The 18,662-nt window shown below is 46.1% G+C and overlaps 1 protein-coding gene across 1 annotated transcript in view; it reads right to left on the minus strand.

The window, feature by feature from the left end:
* PARP1 (poly (ADP-ribose) polymerase 1) overlaps positions 1–18,662 on the minus strand; it is a 43,934-nt gene that overhangs the window by 20,300 nt on the left and 4,972 nt on the right. Inside the window, exons 4-9 of the mRNA XM_009994780.1 lie at positions 6,524–6,620; positions 4,852–4,968; positions 3,773–3,949; positions 3,181–3,322; positions 1,448–1,588; positions 460–702 (exon numbers count right to left, since the gene is read on the minus strand). Coding sequence (XP_009993082.1) covers positions 460–702; positions 1,448–1,588; positions 3,181–3,322; positions 3,773–3,949; positions 4,852–4,968; positions 6,524–6,620 — 917 coding nt within the window. The remainder of the gene's footprint in view (positions 1–459; positions 703–1,447; positions 1,589–3,180; positions 3,323–3,772; positions 3,950–4,851; positions 4,969–6,523; positions 6,621–18,662) is intronic.

Below are 18,662 nucleotides of genomic sequence, written 5' to 3' on the forward strand. Positions count from 1 at the left end.
TCTTGGATATTTTTCCTCCTCAATTACAAAAGCATTATGCTCTAAACCAAGCAGAACAAAGACTCACTGCTGTGGACTCCAGTACTTTCTCACTTGCTAACATCCCTTGGAGTGTCTGTCACATCTTGGTGCCCTGCACCTCCGTGAAGATGCAATACTGACACAAACTGGCAAAGAAGCTGAGGTGTTATAAGAGTCTGGATTGATGTTAGGGAGCTGGGGCACATGCAGCACAGAGGATCTCTGAAACATTACTGAACAAGGGGAAGTAAAAACCAGCTCAAGAGGCAAATTCATGTTTGCTTAAAGTTAATCTTACCCTCCTGTCTCATTATTTAAATTTATAATGAGAAAAGGGTATATTGTGAGGAAAGGGCAAGGACAGACTATAGCCAGGTTTGCTTTGTGTTTGCACAGCACTCAACAGGCCTGCAGAGAAACAACTGCTTTCTTCTTCACCTTGTTCTTCTTTGACCTTCCCAGCACTCTTCACACTTGACGGCTTGCTGCACTTTCCATCCACGGCCATTTCTTCATGCTCCATTTTAACTTTCGCACCCCAAGGTGAAAGCATGTGTAGAGAGACAAGCTCCTGGAAGTCCTTGCTGGAGGACTTCACATCCTGAAGAAACTCCTCTGAGACCACACGGACTTTGGCTTCCTTCACTTCTTCCATCTTCTTGTTCATTTTCTCCACATCCTCTGCAGAAGCAGGGTGGGAAACAGAGAGAAAAAGCATCAGTGAGGTTTCAGACTTTAGTCCCTCCCTCTGGTCATGATTCAAGACTCCGTAACATTTTGTGGAAACACAATTCCACCACATTTTGGATTCACCTTGCTCTTTGGAGAGAAAAATCCTGAACAGCTCAAAGCTGCAGTTGGGCTAGAGCAGGAACACTCATGTTTCATCTGGCTAGTCCAGCTCTCCCCTTCCTGGAGCTGGGCTGGGCCTGCACAGTCCCTCTCGGACCTCCGGGCAGGTGGGAGCAGATCTCCCCACCTGAGCAGCCAGTTTGCACCTTGACTCCAAAACGGAACAGAAGCAGACCCCCAGTTGCCAGCTGAGAAAACAACTGCCCACAGGCACCTACAGTCAGTTCTGTGGCTCCTCCAAGGCAAAGATGGACACAGCACCCAGCAGCTTTCATCCCAAGAGGTGTGGCTCATGCACCACCATGGTCTGCACTGTGACCTGAGCTCCAGCTGCTGCAGAACTGGCAGAGCCTTACAGCACAACCTACAGGGTTAATGGTTAACTTGCTAGGAAAGTAAAACTTAAACAGTACCCATCTGTCTTTACTTTTCCAAGCACATTAAGGCCATGTGCACACACAAAACACTCCCCCTAATCCAAACACTGATCCCCAGAGAGCCCCAAGGACAGGTGCAGTCTGTAATCTGCTCAACTGTTACCAGTGCTGCCAGTAACCAAGGCATGGCTACTCACTCTGTGTGCTGATGCACAGGGTGGCCTTGTTAGCTGTTGTTGTCGTCTTGCCTCCCAGCTCCTCCACAATGCTCTTCACCTCCTCCTTGTTCTTTGACAGCTTTCCAAGAATGAGGATCTTCATGTTGGTCAGTGGTTTTTCTAAAGGTTCGAAAATAACACAGCATGTTAGCAGCAGGCACAAAGCCCCCTGGACAAATAATAAGCCACAAAGGAAAAGCATCCCCCATGCTCAGGACAATCAGCCCAGCTGACAGGGAGAAAAGGGTCCAAGCAGGTCTAATCTGCACCAAGCCAAGTGGGAGGAAGCTCCCCTTCACCTATGAAAGGCAACAAAGCTCAGCACCTGCCAACAAATAAAAGGGACAGAAGACAGGGAAGATGAAGATGTAGGTTTATTATTTGCCTGCCCCCTTTTTTTTTTTTAAATGAAAAATCAGTTGGCTTCAGCACTACAAGAGACTGTACTCTGCTTCCCTCTTCTTCTGATGCTTGGACGTCATGGGAAAAACTCATTGTAATATGAAACCTCCCGCCTCTTCAATAGAAACTCTGTTTTTGAGGGGCTGGAGAAAGTACATGGTCTCTCAAACAACCCTGGTTCCTACACTACAGTACCTTGGAGTCTTGATCATATACTGTACATGGTAGTACCATGCAAACCCCATAACAAGTCAGGAACAAATGGGTAACCATTAGAGGCTCCATCACATTGTGTCAACACTGCAATGGAGGTGCATTCAGGATATGGCCAGTGTCTTAAGAGCATATTTGCACTCCTAAAAAGAAATGCTATTAACTTTATTGAGCAGCTGAGGGGTTTGTTTCGTCTTCTCTCCCAGCTCAGGTACGTTTGGTTGCTATAGCAAACAAAACAACTCAGGTTTAATTTTGGTCAGTGCTTTGAGTTTCCTTTCAGGGCACAATGAAGCTGGAATTAACTTGCCAGTCAGAACCAAGATATCAGTTGCTTTGTCTTCATTGCTAAAATCACATGATCTAGCTAAAACTAGCTGTGCAGAATTACTGCCACCCCTTTCACCAAGTAACAATAAATCCCTACTCCCAAAACTATGGCCAGGGTTAAAAGGTTGAATGAGAAAGAAGTCAGCAAAGCTTGGTAGATAGGCTGATAAGCAAAGCACACGACTCATTCCAACAGCCTAAAGGGAATTTCTGGAGTCCAACCTTTTGCCATTTGGGCTGAAGACAGCATATTTACTTTGGATAAGGGGAGTCAGTGATTGGTAAAGCCAAACCTCAAAGAAGGATCTCAAAACCAAACCAAAACAAATAACTCTTGCCCTTAAAACCTAACACAAGGTGGAATACCTGGTATTATGGAGGTCCTTGAATATTCCCATGAAACCAAGCAAGAAGGCATTTCACATCAGATCTCCCTTGGGACTCGCTGTGCAACACCTTCCTTAAAGTTTCTCATTCATTGCAAACACATAATTTCCTCACCATCAACAAATACCCAACATTATTTTTTACAAAACAACCAGGACCTCAAGTCCATGTCCCCAGGCAACTTATCATATCAGGGTCTACCTGTGCCAAGAAAGATTAAGTGTATGAGACTCTCCTATGCTATTTTTTTACAAGGAGAGCTCTGCCTGCTTGGAGGCAGAAGAACAGCATGCCTGTTTGGAGTGGCATATTTGTCTGGCTGGGAACGGCATCACACACCATCTTGAACTCCATTAATCCATGCCCAGCCAGCTGCTCACCTCTGGGTGCAGACACAGTCTCTGCCAAAGGAGTGGATGCAGAGGAAGGAGGCACAGAGTTTGCAGTCACAGCATCCGGAGGGAATACCCTGTCCTGCTTCTTACACTTAAATTTTTTCAGGTAAGGAAATTCCCGAAACTCCTGTGAGATAGAAGCATAAGTAGAGCTTATAAACAACCAATACTATTATAAGATTTAAGGGCTAAACTCAGCACTGGCCAGATGTCAGCATTTAGCCCAGGTCTTGGAAAGGATTTCTGAGACATTAATACTAAGATGGGCAAATGCCCACTTTACTGATTGGGAAGACAGAGCTAGAAGAGGGTAAATGATAGGTTTCAAACGAAATCAGCAACATCTCTTTCAATGTAGTGTTACTGGGAAAAAATACAATTTAGTTATGCAGTAGCTGCCTACCCCTGTATGGATACAATTGTGACAAGACCTCCCTACTGCCACAGCCGCTCAGCACTGCAGCGCACACTGCTCTTTGGCATCCACCACTGACTGCTGCTTATTCCATTTCCTTACAAGAGGTAACATAGCATAAGAAATGTGCTTCATATAAGAAAATTTGCAGTTAACACCCACCTTTGGGATGATCCAGTCTTTCCTGTTGGGAGTCTGTGTTTTAGCAACACACTTAGTCCAGGCAGTGATATCCCCTGAACAGTAATATGCATCACTCTTGAACACAAACTGCCCCTTACACTCCTCGCAGGGAAGCAGAGCTCCAAAGGCCATCCCATCTGCTACTCGGTCCAAAATCTAAAGCAACAAAGAATACAACACAGGTGAGGGCAGAAGGAGGCTGGAAGCCCATGCACTACATTAACTGTTAGGCTGCTGGCACGCAGATGTAGATGTTTCCAGCACTTGCCATGCATACATTGAAAATAAAGAAAGTCTCTTACCAGCTCTGATTGGTTTATGAGGCCTTAAAGACATGACACAAAGTTTTCCCAGCCACACCCCATCTGCTCACAGACTCTCCTACCCAGATTCAGCATTCAGCAGAGCACCAGACTGGGCAGCCATACCAGAACAGGCACAGAAGAGACAAGCTATTGCATCTCAGCATGTTAATAGGAAGGTGGGAATACCAGCTCAGACGAATCCCAGTTCTCCTGCCTAGAGAGTGGTTCTTGATGATTTTTTGTCTAGACGCTTCCCACATTCCATCCCACACTCCTTAATGTCTTAAAAAAGACTAATACTTAGTCATATGTGGCTCTGAAAGACAGAAGACTTTCACAAGCTACACAGACTTAGAAGTGCTTTTAGAAAGTATACTAGGAAAGAATTTGTGCAGTTTTTTATTCATTTTGTATAATCTAACACTTGAGGAAGGCAATGTGAAGTGGCATAACTAACCTACTCTTGAACAGCAACAAAAAAACTCCATGGAGCAGTTCGGGCATAAGCAGAATAAAGTCCCATCACTGAAACCAAAATCAGCATCACAAACCACCACACAGCCCTCCACAAGCAAGCGTAACAGCAGTACCATCAGATTCCTGAGAGAAAAGGACTTTGCACTGAAGCTATTTCTGGAATGTTATGTTAGGAACATGCTTCAGACTTGTGGACCTTTCTGCAATATTGGTTTGGGTCAGCTTCACCACTTCAAAGACCCAGCACACATGCAAAGCAACTGCAGACCAACTCACAGCATTCTCCCCTGAAGGAACTTCCTGCTTGTTGGCGATCAGCAGCTCTTTCAGGTCATTAGTGGAGCAGACCTTCCTCAGCTCATCCTTGATGCCCCAGATCAGCTCTGTCTGCTCCTGTTGACAAAACCCAGAAGCTTAGCCACTTGCAATGAACTGCTTTTTAAGAACACTACTGAAACTGCAGGATGTGGATAAGGTTTTAGCAAGCCCATGGTATCTTAAATGCAGACTGTGAGATGAAGAGCACCAAGAACCAGTAGCTTTATAAAAAAAAGTCACACATTTTACCCAAAACCCTAAAAGAGGTATGTAAAGATTTCCTTATGAATACATGAGCCCACTGTGGCTCCAGGAAATGCTCCCTCTTCTCAAGATTACATGGAGGACATCCCTATGGGATTCTGTATAAACCAAGGGTCCCCCATCTCGCATTTGTGCAGAAAGGCCACAGAGTAACCTTTGCAGAACTATCCTACACAAGAAGGTACACGCAATACTAACAAGAGAGCTAGGTTTTAGATAGAGTGGAACCTGTAATTCCACTCTTAGCAAGCTCTCAACAGCATAACTGACACTGACTACAGGAGGGATGTGGCTGCATTTGAGCTTTGCATTTATGCAATAATCAGAAATGCTTATCAGCACTATTATTTTAAGCCACTTTAGCATAAGAGGAATTGCTATCAGATCAGTCATCTGCAGCAGTGTGGAGGAGTCTGCACATTCTTTTGAGCCTTTCTACAAAAGGCGAGAGGGTTGGACAGCAAAAAGCATCATTTCTGAATGTTATTCACTAGCTACAGTAAAAAATGCAGTCTACCCTGGAAGAAGTGGTTGACTGGCTTAATTTTCAATGTTGATGATCATGCTTGTTGAACTGCTGTTTAAAAAAAACCAAAAGTGAACCTAAAGACAACTCTGATCCACAAATTGCCTTGATCTGTCCTAAACATCTGCATTGCAGCAGCAAAACCTTTATAATGTCCTTATAATTTATAATGTCACTGGAAATTAAGGTATGGCTACACAATAAAGAAGAAGAAAACTTTTGTTCAAAGGCAGACACACCTTTTTTTCTACACCTCCATTGAGACTTCAGCAAAAGTTGCCTGTTGGTTTTTCTCTTGAAAAGTACCTATTTCAAACTTTCAATAAAAACAAAATTCCTGATGCTCTATTAGGAACTCCTCCCGTGATATTCTAGAAGGGTAAAGGTAGAAGTCTGTGATGTATCCCACTTTATACCCAGGAACTGAACACAGCTCCCTAGATAAGGTTTTTCATTAATCTAGTTCTGCACTCTACCTCTGTTTAATTTTTACAATGAGCTATTTATTGCTTTACAAGCTCTTCTTCAACAGTGCTCAGGCTCAGAGCTTCAGCCACCACAGCCAAATTATACAGGAAGAATCAGAGAACCAGCTTCCCTGAGAGAAAAGGCATTTAACTTAATATATTTAAATGAAATGATCCTAGAGAACTACCTTGATGTCTTTCAGGAGAAAGCTGCAGGGTGAACTGTCCTGTTTCAGGACATGAGGACCAGATGTGGCTCTGCTTTGTCTGGGCATGACGTATAACCCCTCTTGAGGTGCCATAGCTCTTCAGTTAGTGCCTGCCACTGCACACTTCTAACAAAGATTTTAGGATGTAATCAGCTAAAACTCACCTTCAGCTGTCTTTCCTGCTTTGATTCTTTCTCTTTTTCTTTTTTCTGTTTCTTTTTCACAGTTGCATTTCCATCTACCTCTTCTCCTTTTCTCTTTCTAACAGAGAAAAAACCAAAACAAAACACACTCACAGACATGAAAGGAAGTTATTTAAATGCCTGTCCAGCAGTTACCAGAGCTCAGTTTACAGACTGCTGATATCTGCAGAGGCTTGAATATCCTCTGTTTTGGCAGGTGAACCCACTTTTCAAATTCCTGGATTGCAGACAGGTATATTTGGCTCTGCAACATGAGCTGCCCCAAGCAGGCCATGTACACTTAAGAGCTTTTCCAGAAGGTAATGGTATGGTCTGGCAGAAAAGAACATGAAATACTGCCATGCTTTCAGGCATATCAATCTCCTCCTGTATCAGTTACAACGAAGGGCTACCTAACAATCACTGAATGTAAGCATACCTCACCAAACCTGAGGAGGTGTGGCAATGCAAGTTAGAAGACTAGTCTTTCAGCTGAATCAACCGCTTGATTTTTCAGCTCAGAGAGTCCATATGGAAATAAAGGACAGCAAATACGGTAACTTAACACAGTGGGAAACTAGATATTTCTCAGCTAGTTTCTCTTCAGATTGGAATTAGGTCAGGTCTCTGAAATCAGGCAGGAGGAAGTTTCTACATGCAAACTGCTCCCAGGCTGACAGTGGTTTTGTGATGCACTACTGTGCAGTTGTGTGTGAGAAAGTTTATTGTTACTAGCTGGGGCCTTAGAACTGCACAGAGAGAAGTCACAGTAAATGCTGCTCAAGAAAGACTGGAAAGAGGAGGAAGCCAAGTCAAAACCAGGGCATTTTGGCAGACTTCAAAATGACAAGATACCTCAGAGGAAGATCATTTATGTTTCCAGTCATGTCATCCCCTTGGTCTGCCTGGCTTCAAAATACATCAATATTAATAAATCAAATCAGTGTGTGCTCTTCTCGTGAGGAAATTAAGGGAAATTTTGCCACACTTGAGGCAGGATGTACCAGCAACTTCAGGCAGAGCATGAACACAGCCTGGATCTTGCACTTCATTTTGACAGAGCTGCTATAATTTTGAAACATCAGCCAGGTTTCTTTTTAAGAAAGCATCTGTCTTAACTTTATAAGCTGTGGCTGATGGTTAAGCTATAAAGTTGACATTCCCAAGTGCTCTCCTACTTAGAATTTAAAACACTTCACTTCCTAGTACTTTGCTACTGTCAACCTGTCATAACCCTGTATGACAGCTTATTAGCTCTAAAGCAGCAGGATGATGTCAGAAGGTACTCTTCTCCCAAAGACTCACGCATGGGTAGGGGTTGGAAGGGACCTCTGGTGATCACAGAGTCCAAACCCCCCACCAGAGCAGGACCACCACAGAATCTAGGGCAGGTCACACACAAACAAATCCAGATGGGTCTTGAAAGTCTCCAGAGAAGGAGACTCCACAACCTCTCTGGGCAGCCTATTCCTGAGTTCCATAACTCTTACAGTAAAGATTTTCCTCATCTTGAGGTGAAACTTCCTATGTTCTAGTTTGCATCCACTGCCCCTTGTCCTATCACAGGGCATGACTGAAGAGACTGGCCCCTCGTTCTTGACAACCACCCTTCAGATATTTATATACATTAATAAGATCCCCTCTCAGTCTTCTCCAGACTCAACAGCCCCAGGTCCCTCAGCCTTTCCTAGTAAGGTAGGTGTTCCAGTCCCATAATCATCCTCCATTGGACTCTCTTAAGTAGATCCCTGTCCCTCTTGAACTGGAAAGCCCAGAACTGGACACAATACTCCAGATGTGATGTCACTAGGGCTGAGTAGAGTGGGGAGGAGAACCTCCCTTGATCTGCTGGACACGCTCTTCTTAATGCACCCAAAGATACCATTGGCCTTCTTGGGCACAAGGGCACATTGTTGTCCCACAGAGAGCTTTGTTGTGTACCAGGACTCCAAGGTCCTTCTCCATGGAGCTGCTTCCTAGCAGGTCAGCTCCTAACCTGCACTGGTACATGTTGTTGATCCTTCCCAGGTGCAAGACTCAATACTTATTCTTGTTGAACTTCATTAGGTTCCCTTTGCCCAGCTCTCCAGTCTGTCCAAATCTCACTGAATGGCCCCACATCCACAACAATTTCGCCCACATTTGTGTGTTCCTTAATTCTTACCCAAAAGCTTTCAAAATGGAATTGCAGAATTGTCACAGTTGGAAGGGACCTAGAGATCATCTAGTCCAACTCCCCTGCTAAAGCAGGATTCCCTAGAGCACGTTACTCAGGACTGCATCCAGGGGGGCCTTGAATATCTCGAGAATGAGATTCCACAACCTCCCTGGGCAGCTTGTTCCAGTGCTCTGTCACCCTCACTGTAAAACAGGTTTTTTTTCTCATTTAAATATGGAACTTCCTATGTTCCAGCTTGTACTCCTTGCCCCTTGTTCTGTCACCGGGAACTACCTGAAAACAGTCTGGCTCCATCCTCCCTGCACCCACCCTTTAGATACTTACAGGAATTAATAAAATCTCCCTTCAGCCTTCTCTACTCCAGGCTAAAGAGTCCCATCTCTCACAGCCTTGCCTCATGAGGGGGATGCTCCCCTCCCCAAGTCATCCTTGTTGCCCTCCGCTGGACTCTCTCTAGTAGTTCCCTGTCTCTCTTGAACTGGGGAGCCCAGAACTGGACACAGTATTCCAGATGTGGCCTCACCAGGACAGAATAGAGGGAGAGAAGGACCTCTCTCAACCTACTGGCCACACACTTCCTTGTGCACCCCAGCATTCCACTGGCCTTCTTGGCAACAAGGGCACATTGCTGGCTCATGGATAATTTACTATCTGCCAACACTCCCAGAACCTTGTCCTCAGAACTGCTTCCCAACAGGTCCACCCCTAACCTATATTGGTGCATGGGGTTCTTCCTCCTCAGGTGCAGGATCCTACACTTCCCTTGTTGAAACTCTTTAGGTTCTTCTCTGCCCAGCTCTCCAGCCTGTCCAGGTCACACTGAATGGCAGCACAGCCCTCTGGAGTGTCAGCCACCCCTCCCAGTTTGGTATCATCAGCAAATTTGCTGAGGATACACTCTGTCCCCTTGTCCAGGTGATTGATGAATATGTTGAACAAGACCTGATTGAGTATTGACCCCTGGGAGACACAGGCCTCCAACTCAACCCTGCTCCACTGATCACAACCCTCTGAGTTCTGTCACATAGCCAGCTCTCAATCCACCTCAGTGTCCAATCACATATCCCACACTCCCTCACTTTCCTAATGAGCGTTATGGGAGACAGTATCACATTCTTTCCAGTTGCTCTTGCACATAAAGAGCAACACCACTGCCTCACCTTTTTGGTCTACCATTCCTTAAAAGAACGTAGTTGTCCATTACAACATTCCAGTCATAGGAAATGTCCTGCTATGTCTCAGTAATTGCAATTTATTATAGCTCTATGACCTCACACAGATCTCCAACTCTTCCTGCTTATTCCCCATGCTGCATACATTGTTGTATAACTATTTCAGAGAGGGAGACAGCACTTAGTTTTTGCTCTTGAAGGGTGGCTAGCACACTGCTCCACAAATGCTGGGCTGCTACACCCAGAAGCCTCATTGGCATGTCCAGTTACATACCCCTCCCCCTTCAAACATAGTTCAAAGACCTGTCAATTAGCCCCCCAATCTCTGGCACAAAGGTTCTCTTCCCCCTTTGAGAAAGATGTTTTCCATGAGATGCCAGCAAGCCTCATACTGTACAGCCATGCTGTTGTCAAAAAAGCCAAAACTGTAGTCTTGACATGAGCTTAACAGACTGTATTCCTCAGTTCATTCCAGTGTCATTGCCTGCAACTGGAAGAAGAGCCGAAACAATAACCTGTGCCCCAGAATCCCTCACCACCCATCCCAATGCTCTAAAGTCTCTTTTGATTGATCTAAACTGCAAGTCTCAGCTTGCTCTCCACCAATATGGAAGATCAATAGTGCATAATAGTCCGAGGACCATACTAAACTAGGAAGTTTCCTAGTAATGTCCTTAACCTAGGCTCTGGGGAGACAGCAGACTTCTCTGTTAGGAGGGTCTACCCAACATATTGGACCCTCTGTTCCCCTCAGAGGGGAGTCACCTACAACTACAACCCCTCTTCTCTTCCTTGTGGATGTTGTAATGCAGATGGTAGGTCTTTGCAACTGTGGACGTACCTCTGGTGTAGGGTGCCCAATGTCCACATCTTCATTTGGCTGGTTCTTCTCAACCAGAGCCTCATATATGTTTCTTAGTGGCACCTGGGGTGCCAGCATCTCACCACCCTCACAGGAAAGAACTTTTTCCTAACGTCCAACCTGAATCTCCCCTCTAAGCTTCAGACCATTGCCCCTTGTCCTCTCACTACACATCTGTGTAAAAAGCCCTACCCCAGCTTTCTTGTAGGCCCCCTTCAGACATTGGAAAGTTGCTATAAGGTCACCACAGAGCCTCCTCTTCTCTAGGCTGAACAATCCCAACTTCCTTAGCCTGTCTTCATAGGGGAGGTGCTCCAGTCCTCTGATCATCTTCGTGGCTCTCTTCTGGACATGCTTGAGGAGTTCTATGTCCTTCTTACACTGGGGACTCCAGAATTGGACACAGTGTTCCAGGTGGGGTCTCACCAGAGCAGAGTAGAGGGGGAGAATCACCTCTCTCGACCAGCTGTTTATGCTTCTTTTGATGCAGCTCAGAACACAGTTGGCTTTCTGGGCTGCAAGTGTACACTGACGGCTTATGTTAAACTTCTGGTCCACCACTACCCCCAAGTCCTTCTCATCTAGGCTGTCTGCAATCCTTACTCCTCCCAATCTGTATTTGTGCATGGGATTGCCTCGACCCAGGTGCAGAACCTTACACTTGGCCTTGTTGAACTTCATGCAGTTTGCACAAGCCCACTTCTCGAGCCTGTCAAGGTCCCTCTGGATGGCCTCCCTTCCCTCCAGCATGTTGACTTCACCACACAGCTTGGTGTCATCAGCAAACTTGCTGAGGGTGCACTCAATTCCACTGTCCATGTCGCCGACAAAGATGTTAAATAAAAGTGGTCCAAGTACTGACCCTTGAGGAACACCACTCATCACACATCTCCATTTGGACATTCAGCCATTGATCACAACTCTTCGGGTGCAACCACCCAGACAGTTCCTTATCCAATGAGTGGTCCATCCATCAAATCTGTATTGTTCCAGTTTTGAGACCAGAATGTCATGTGGGACAGTGTCAAAGGCTTTGGACAGGTCCAGGTAGATGACATCTGTTGCTCTGCCTTTGCCCACTAAGGCTGTGACCCTATCGTAAAAGGCCACCAAATTAGTCAGGCAGGACTTGCCCTTTGTGAAGCTGTGTTGGCTGTCACCTATCACCTCTTTGTTGTTCTCATGCCTTAGCAGGATATTCAGGAGGATCTGCTCCAAGATCTTGCTAGGCACAGAGGTGAGATTGACTGGCCTGTACTTCTTTGGATCTTCTTTTTTCCCTTTCTTGAAAGTGGGGGTTATGCTTCCCCCTTTCCAGACAGCAGGAACTTCATCAGACCGCCATGACTTCTTAAATATGATAGACAGTGGCTTTGCAACTTCATCCACCAGTTCTTTCAGGAGATGCAGGTGAGTCCCATCAGGTCCCATGGACTTGTTCACCTTTAGATTCTTTAGGTGGTCTTGAACCTCCTCTTCATCCACAGTGGGGGGATCCACAGCCCATCTAGAGCTTTGTCCTATTCTGTCAAGCTATCTGTCCTATCTGCTATCAAGCAGAACCCTGAAGACATCAAAGTCTGCCCTTTTAAAATCAACTGTTCTCAGCTTACTTTGTACTTTTCTCATTGCCCCAAGGATCTTGAATTCTACAGTGTCATGCTCCTGCAGCCTAGTCTCCCATCACATTTCACATCACTCCCTCTCTTGGTAAGAACAAGGTCCAGCAAAGCTCCTTTTCTGGTTGGTTTCTCTACCATTTGGAGGAGGAAGCTGTCATCATTGCACCCAAGGAACTTTTCTGGAGTGCTGGTGCTTTGCCGTGCTGTCTCTCCAGCAGATCTTGGGGTGATCAAAGTTCCCCATGAGGACCATGGCTTGTGAGTGTGAAGCAGTTCCTATCTGTCTGAAGAGGGCCTCATCAACTTGGTCATTGGTTATCCAGGTTGGGTGGCCTGTAGCAGATCCCCACTATGATATCTCCAGCCCCTGACTTCCATTAATCCTGACCCAGAGGGTCCATGGACTCCCGCTGGTCATTGATGTAGAGGGCAACACCCCTTCCTCTTTTGCCATCCCTGTCCTTCCTAAAAAGTTTATACCCAGCTATCTGCATACTTCAGTCATGGAAGCCATCCCACCATGTCTCAGTGATCCCACTAACATCACAGCCCTGCAGACATGCAAATGTGTGCAGTTCCTCTTGTTTATTCCCCATGCTTTGTGCATTTGCATAGCGGCATTTAAGATGTGCCCACATGTTTCCTTGTTGGCCCATGATTCTTTTCCAGGCCTAGGGCATCTGTTAGTAGCTTTGTCCTTACCATGGTGAGCATGGAATGAGCTGGGGATCCCCTCCCCCGGCATCCCTAGTTTAAAGCCCTCCTAACTAAATTGGCCAGCCTCTGGCCAAACGCTCTTTTCCCCTTTCTCTGACAGGTGGACCCCATGAGCCCCCCAGCAGACCAGGTTTAGCAAAAAGAGCTTTATGGTCTAGGTAGCCAAAGCCCTGACTATGGCACCACTTCTTCAACCATTCATTCACTTTTCCAATTCTGTCAGCCCTTTCCTGCCCTCTTCTTTTGACTGGAAGGAGTGATGAGAACACCATCTGTGCTCCCAAGCCCTTCACTGCTGCTCCTAGCACTCTGTAATCCTTCTGTTTTCATGTTACTCTTAACAGTATAATTGGCACTCACATGAAATAGTAAGAGAGCATAGTAATCAGTAGAATGTACAAGTTTTTATAATCTTTCACTAATGCCCCTAATCTGAGCCCTTGGTAAGCTGCAAACCTCTCTATTAAGCAAGTCAGGTCTGCAAATGGGTCCCCTCAGTGCTCCTGAGAACAGAGTCTCCCACTACTATTACCCATTGCTGTTTCTTATGGGCACTGGTTGTTATGTGGTGAGCTGAGTGGACTTTCCTGCGAGATGCAGTAATTTCTGTCATTAATTTCTGTCATTTGATTGAATGCACAAGATGAATTATCAGAGGTAACTGCATTGCATTCAATCTTCTGGGGTGTTTTTCTTCTGGCTTCTTAAGAACTGCTGTTTCTTAGCAGAAAATAACCAAGTAGGGAGCATACCACACTTCTCCACCCGTTTTGTTTATTTACACTCTCAGTCAGTTTGTTTGACAGATAACTATTTTTCCAATTGACCCTTAATGCCCATGGCTCAAACACACAGCCCAAACAGCAGGAAAGGTAGTGGAGTGCAAGAGCCATCCAGCACCTTCACAGTTGAGGGGTTTGTTCGTGCAGTGCTTAGAAAGCAGGAAAAATTAAATATCCTACTGCTTGTCTGGTGTGAGGTCCTCGTTTGCATTATGCCACATCACCAGTCTAAACTTTTTTTCTGCTGTAATTCTCATCTTTTATTTACACAGTGACTTGGCAAACTGCTCTTGTGGCCTATCTTTACAAACCCTTCATATTTTGCATAATATCCCAGAAGTGGCCCAGAAAACCAGAGTCAGGGCAGAGAAGAGAAACACTTATAAAGTCAAATCTCTAGAGCTTTGCTGAAAACTTGGGAGAAAACTACAAATAGCCCTATTAAACTCACACGGTGTTCTAGGACAAAGTTCAGCAAACACCTCAGCACAAAAAGCAGAGGACTACTTGAAAAGCTGCAAGCGCACTAAAAGACTATTTCTACTTCCAGCTAGCACAGCAACTGGCAGCAGCAGTGGTGACAGTGCTCATGGAGGTAAGCCCAGGAGCTCAGTGAGAGACCCTGCTGTACAGGGGGCTTCCCAAGATCAGGGCACCCCGTGCAGCTAGCCAGAACCGCGGAAAAAACCCAAAAGTTTGCATTAGCTTGTCCAGCCAACCAGGCGCAGCAGGGGGCGTGTTCGGAGCAACCTTGGGAGATTTAAACGGCTCTAAGGAGTGTGGCAAACAGGAGCGGGCAAACAGGGACCAGGCAGGCAAACAGGGACCAGGCACGGCAGCTTGCTCGAGGCAGCTGGCCAGGAGCAAGGGCTGCTTCCTGACCATCAGGGCATAACTAATAGGGGCAACAAATGCTACCAGCGTACTTGTGTAACCACTCAATCCCCTGTAGCTTCTGGGGTTACTGGTCCAGCTATGGTGGAGACCTGCAGTCAGACTAACTGGCAGATATAGCTCTTCAGGTTACCAGTTCCCACGAGTGTCTGGTGCCTCTCAGCAAGGCTTGGACTGACAACCAGTCCTTCTGTAAAAGCCGTGCGGTTGTTGAAGAGCTATGCTGCCAGGATAAGGTAGAGGAAGAAGCAAACAGGCTATGTAGCATTCAAGCAAATAAGCAAGAGATTGACAGATTATTTTCATAGATGTTTCAGTCTCAAGACTCTCAGGAGTCTCGATCGTCCACCCCAATGGAGAAGCAGGTGGACCCAGAACCAAGCAGGTGACCTTGTTAAGAGTCTGCCAATGACAAGGGCTGCAAGAGGGTCACTAAACGTAGGAGGAAGGTTCCTCTTGCCTCTGAAAATCCGACAAGCAGGTCTAGCATCTCCTATAACAGGTATGAGGTCCCGGAACTAAAGGGACAGACTAATGATAATGGAGAGAAGGCCCTTATGAGTTAATAGCACCTCCCAAAACCAAAACTAAAGCAACTGTAGCCCACGTTCTGACCTCCTCTGCTAAGAGGAAAGGAAAGGTAGTCGCAATAGGAGACTCCCTGCTGAAGGGAACAGAGGGCCTGATACACAGACTGGACCAAACTCACAGGGAAGTCTGCTGTCTCCCAGGGGCTTGGGTAAGAGACATTACTGGTAAAATCCCTACTCTACTAAAGGCCCTCAGATTACTACCCATTGTTATTCAAGCAGGTAATGATGAAATAATAAAGAGAAGTCTGAGGGCAGTTAAAAGTTATTTTCAGGCCTTGGGATGTTTGCTTGAAGGATCTGGAGCTCAGGTTGTGATCTCCTCGATCATCCCACTAACAAGGGATGATATTCGTAAGAGTAGACAAATACATCTGGTGAATGCATGGCTCCAAGAGTGGTGTAAGCAGAAAAAATTTGGATTCTTTGATCATGGATCATCTACTCAACACCTGGGATGATAAAATGGGACAGTATCCACCTTTGTGAGAGAGGAAAAAGATTTCTAGCACAGGAGATAGTGGAGCTTGTTGACAGAGCTTTAAACTAGTTGGAATGGGGTAGGGGAGAAAACCTAGGTTGCCCACAGTGAGCAACGGGATGGTGTGGCAAAACTTGAGGAATCAAGCACAAATGGGATCCCTCTTTCTGCTTTGCAAGATGTTGGCCACCATGTACCACATCTGAAGTGTTTCTACACTAGTGTGGGCAGCAAGATGAATAAATAAGACAAGCTTGAAGCCTTGACCCAGCCCCAGAGATTTGACATTACTGGCCTCAGTGAAACCTGGTGGAATGAATCCCGTGATTGAAGCGCCCTGTTGGATGGGTACAGACTATTCAGGAGAGATAGACAGGGCAGAAGAGGCAGGGGAGTGGCTTTGTATGTAATGGAAGGTCTAGAGTGTACGGAGCTCACAGTTGTTAACGGCACAGTTGAGAGTCTTTGGGTGAGAATCAAGGGACAAACAAATAATGTGGATGTCATTGTGGGAATATACTATAGACCTCCTGGCCAGGATGAGGATGCAATGACCTATTATTTAAGGAACCAAGAGACGCTTCCAAGTCAACCATCCGTGTCCTTATGGGGGACTTGAACTTGCCAGAAATCAACTGGGAGCAACATACAGCTAACACAACCCAGCCCAGATTTCTAAGCCACCCGGGTGACAATTTTATGGAACTGGTCATAAGGAAGCCAACTCCGAAGAACACTCTCCTTGATCTGCTGCTTGTCAACAGAGAGGATCTTGTGAGTGGCGTGGAGATTGGAGGTTGTGTCAGCCACAATGACAATGAGGTGATTGAGTATAAAATCTCTGTTGACAAGAGGAAAACTGTCGGCAAAACTTCAACACTAGACATGAGGAAAGAAGACTTCAGGTTGCTCAGGGAGCTTCTGAGTCAAGTCCCCTGGGAAAATATTTTTGCAGGTGCTGAGGTTCATGAGTGCTGGTCACTCTTTAAACATCACCTGTTAAGGGAACAGCAGCAGGCAATCCCAAAATGTGGGAAGTCAAGCAGACAAGGCAGAAGACCAGCTTGGCTCAACAGGAATCTGCTCTTGCAGATTAGGCAAAAAAAGGAAGGTGCATGCCCAGTAGAAGCTAGGTTAGGTGACATGGGAAGAATACAGAGATGCTGCTAACCACTGTAAGGAGAAAATTCGAGAGGCCAAAGCTCAATGGGAGCTGAAACTGGCCAGAACTGTGGGGGACAATAAAAGGAGTTTTTTCAAATACATTAATGGCAAAAGGCAGTGTAGGAACAACATTGGTCCTTTCTAGGATAAGGATGGTCACCTCACCCACAGGGATATAGACAAAGCAAAGGTATTTAATGCCTTCTTTGCCTCGTATCTTCAACACTGATGATGGAACAAGAGGGCCTCAATGTCCAGAACCGGAAAACTGCAACAAGGATCAACTCTTACCTGACCCTGAACTTGTGCAGGATCTGCTGCTACAGTTAGATCCCTACAAGTTCATGGGATCAATCCAAGAATCCTCAAAGTGCTGGCTGATGTCATTGCTAGGCCTCTCTCAATGATTTTTAGGAGGTCCTGGGAATCTGGAGAGATTCCAGTTGACTGGAAACTGGCTAATATTGTTCCAATATTCAAGGAGGGCAAGAAGGAGGACCCTGGAAGCTAAAGGCCAGTCAGTCTAACTTCAGTGCCTGGTAAAATTATGGAAAAGAATATTTTGGGAAGTATTGAAGAACACCTGGAGGACAGCACAGTCACTGGTCACAGCCAGCATGGTTTCATGAGGGGAAAGTCCTGCTTGTCAAAATTCATTTCTCTTTATGACAATGTAACCCATCTAGTTGATCAAGGGAAGCCAGTGGATGCAATATTTCTGGACTTCCATGAGGCTTTTGATACTGTCTCTCACAGTATCCTCCTGAACAAAATGCCTAGCATACAGCTGGACAACTGTGCTATATGATGGGTGAGCAACTGGCTCACAGGTTGAGCACAAAGAGTGACAGTGAATGGGGTAACATCAGGCTGGTGACTGGTCACTAGTGGGGTCCTCCTGCAGGGCTCTGTCCTAGGCCCAGTCCTCTTCAACATCTTCATCAACGACTTGAAGAAATTCTAAGTAAGTTTGCTGAAGATGCAAAACTGGGAGGAGCTGTTGACTCCCTTGAGGGCAGGCAGCCCTTGCAGAGACCTCAACAAGTTAGAGAGATGGGCAGTCACCAACCACATGAAGTTTAACAAGGGCAAGTGCTGGATTCTGCACCTGGGATGGGGCCACCCTGGGGGTCAGTACAGACTAGGGAATGAGCGGCTAGAGAGCAGCGTGGTGCAGAAGTACCTGGGGGACCTGGTTGATAGCAAACTGAATATGAGCCAGCAGTGTGCCCTGGCAGCCTGGAGGGCCAACCATGTCCTGGGGTGCATCAAGCAGAGCACTGCCAGCCAGATGAGGGAGGTGATTGTTCCACTCTGCTCTGCACTGGCGTGGCCTCACCTTGAGCACTGTGTGCAGTTTTGGGCACCACAACTCAAAAAGGACATCAAGCTACTGGAGAGTAGATACGGAGACAAGGAGAGCCACAAGGATGGTGAAGGGTCTGGAAGGGATGACTTATAAGGAGCAGCTGAGGTCACTTAAGATTATTCAGCTTGAGAAGAGGTGGCTGAAGGGTGACCTCATTGCAGTCTACGGCTTCCTCGCAAGGGGAAGAGATGGGGCAGGTACTGATCAGTCCTGTGACCAATGACAGGACTTGGCAAAATGGCAGGGAGCTGGAACAGGGGGGGGTTAGGGTAGGTATCCGGGAAAGGGT

The sequence above is a fragment of the Chaetura pelagica genome, unplaced genomic scaffold, assembly GCF_000747805.2.
Source record: "Chaetura pelagica isolate M959 unplaced genomic scaffold, ChaPel_1.0 scaffold2, whole genome shotgun sequence".
NCBI classification, from domain to species: Eukaryota; Metazoa; Chordata; class Aves; order Apodiformes; family Apodidae; genus Chaetura; species Chaetura pelagica.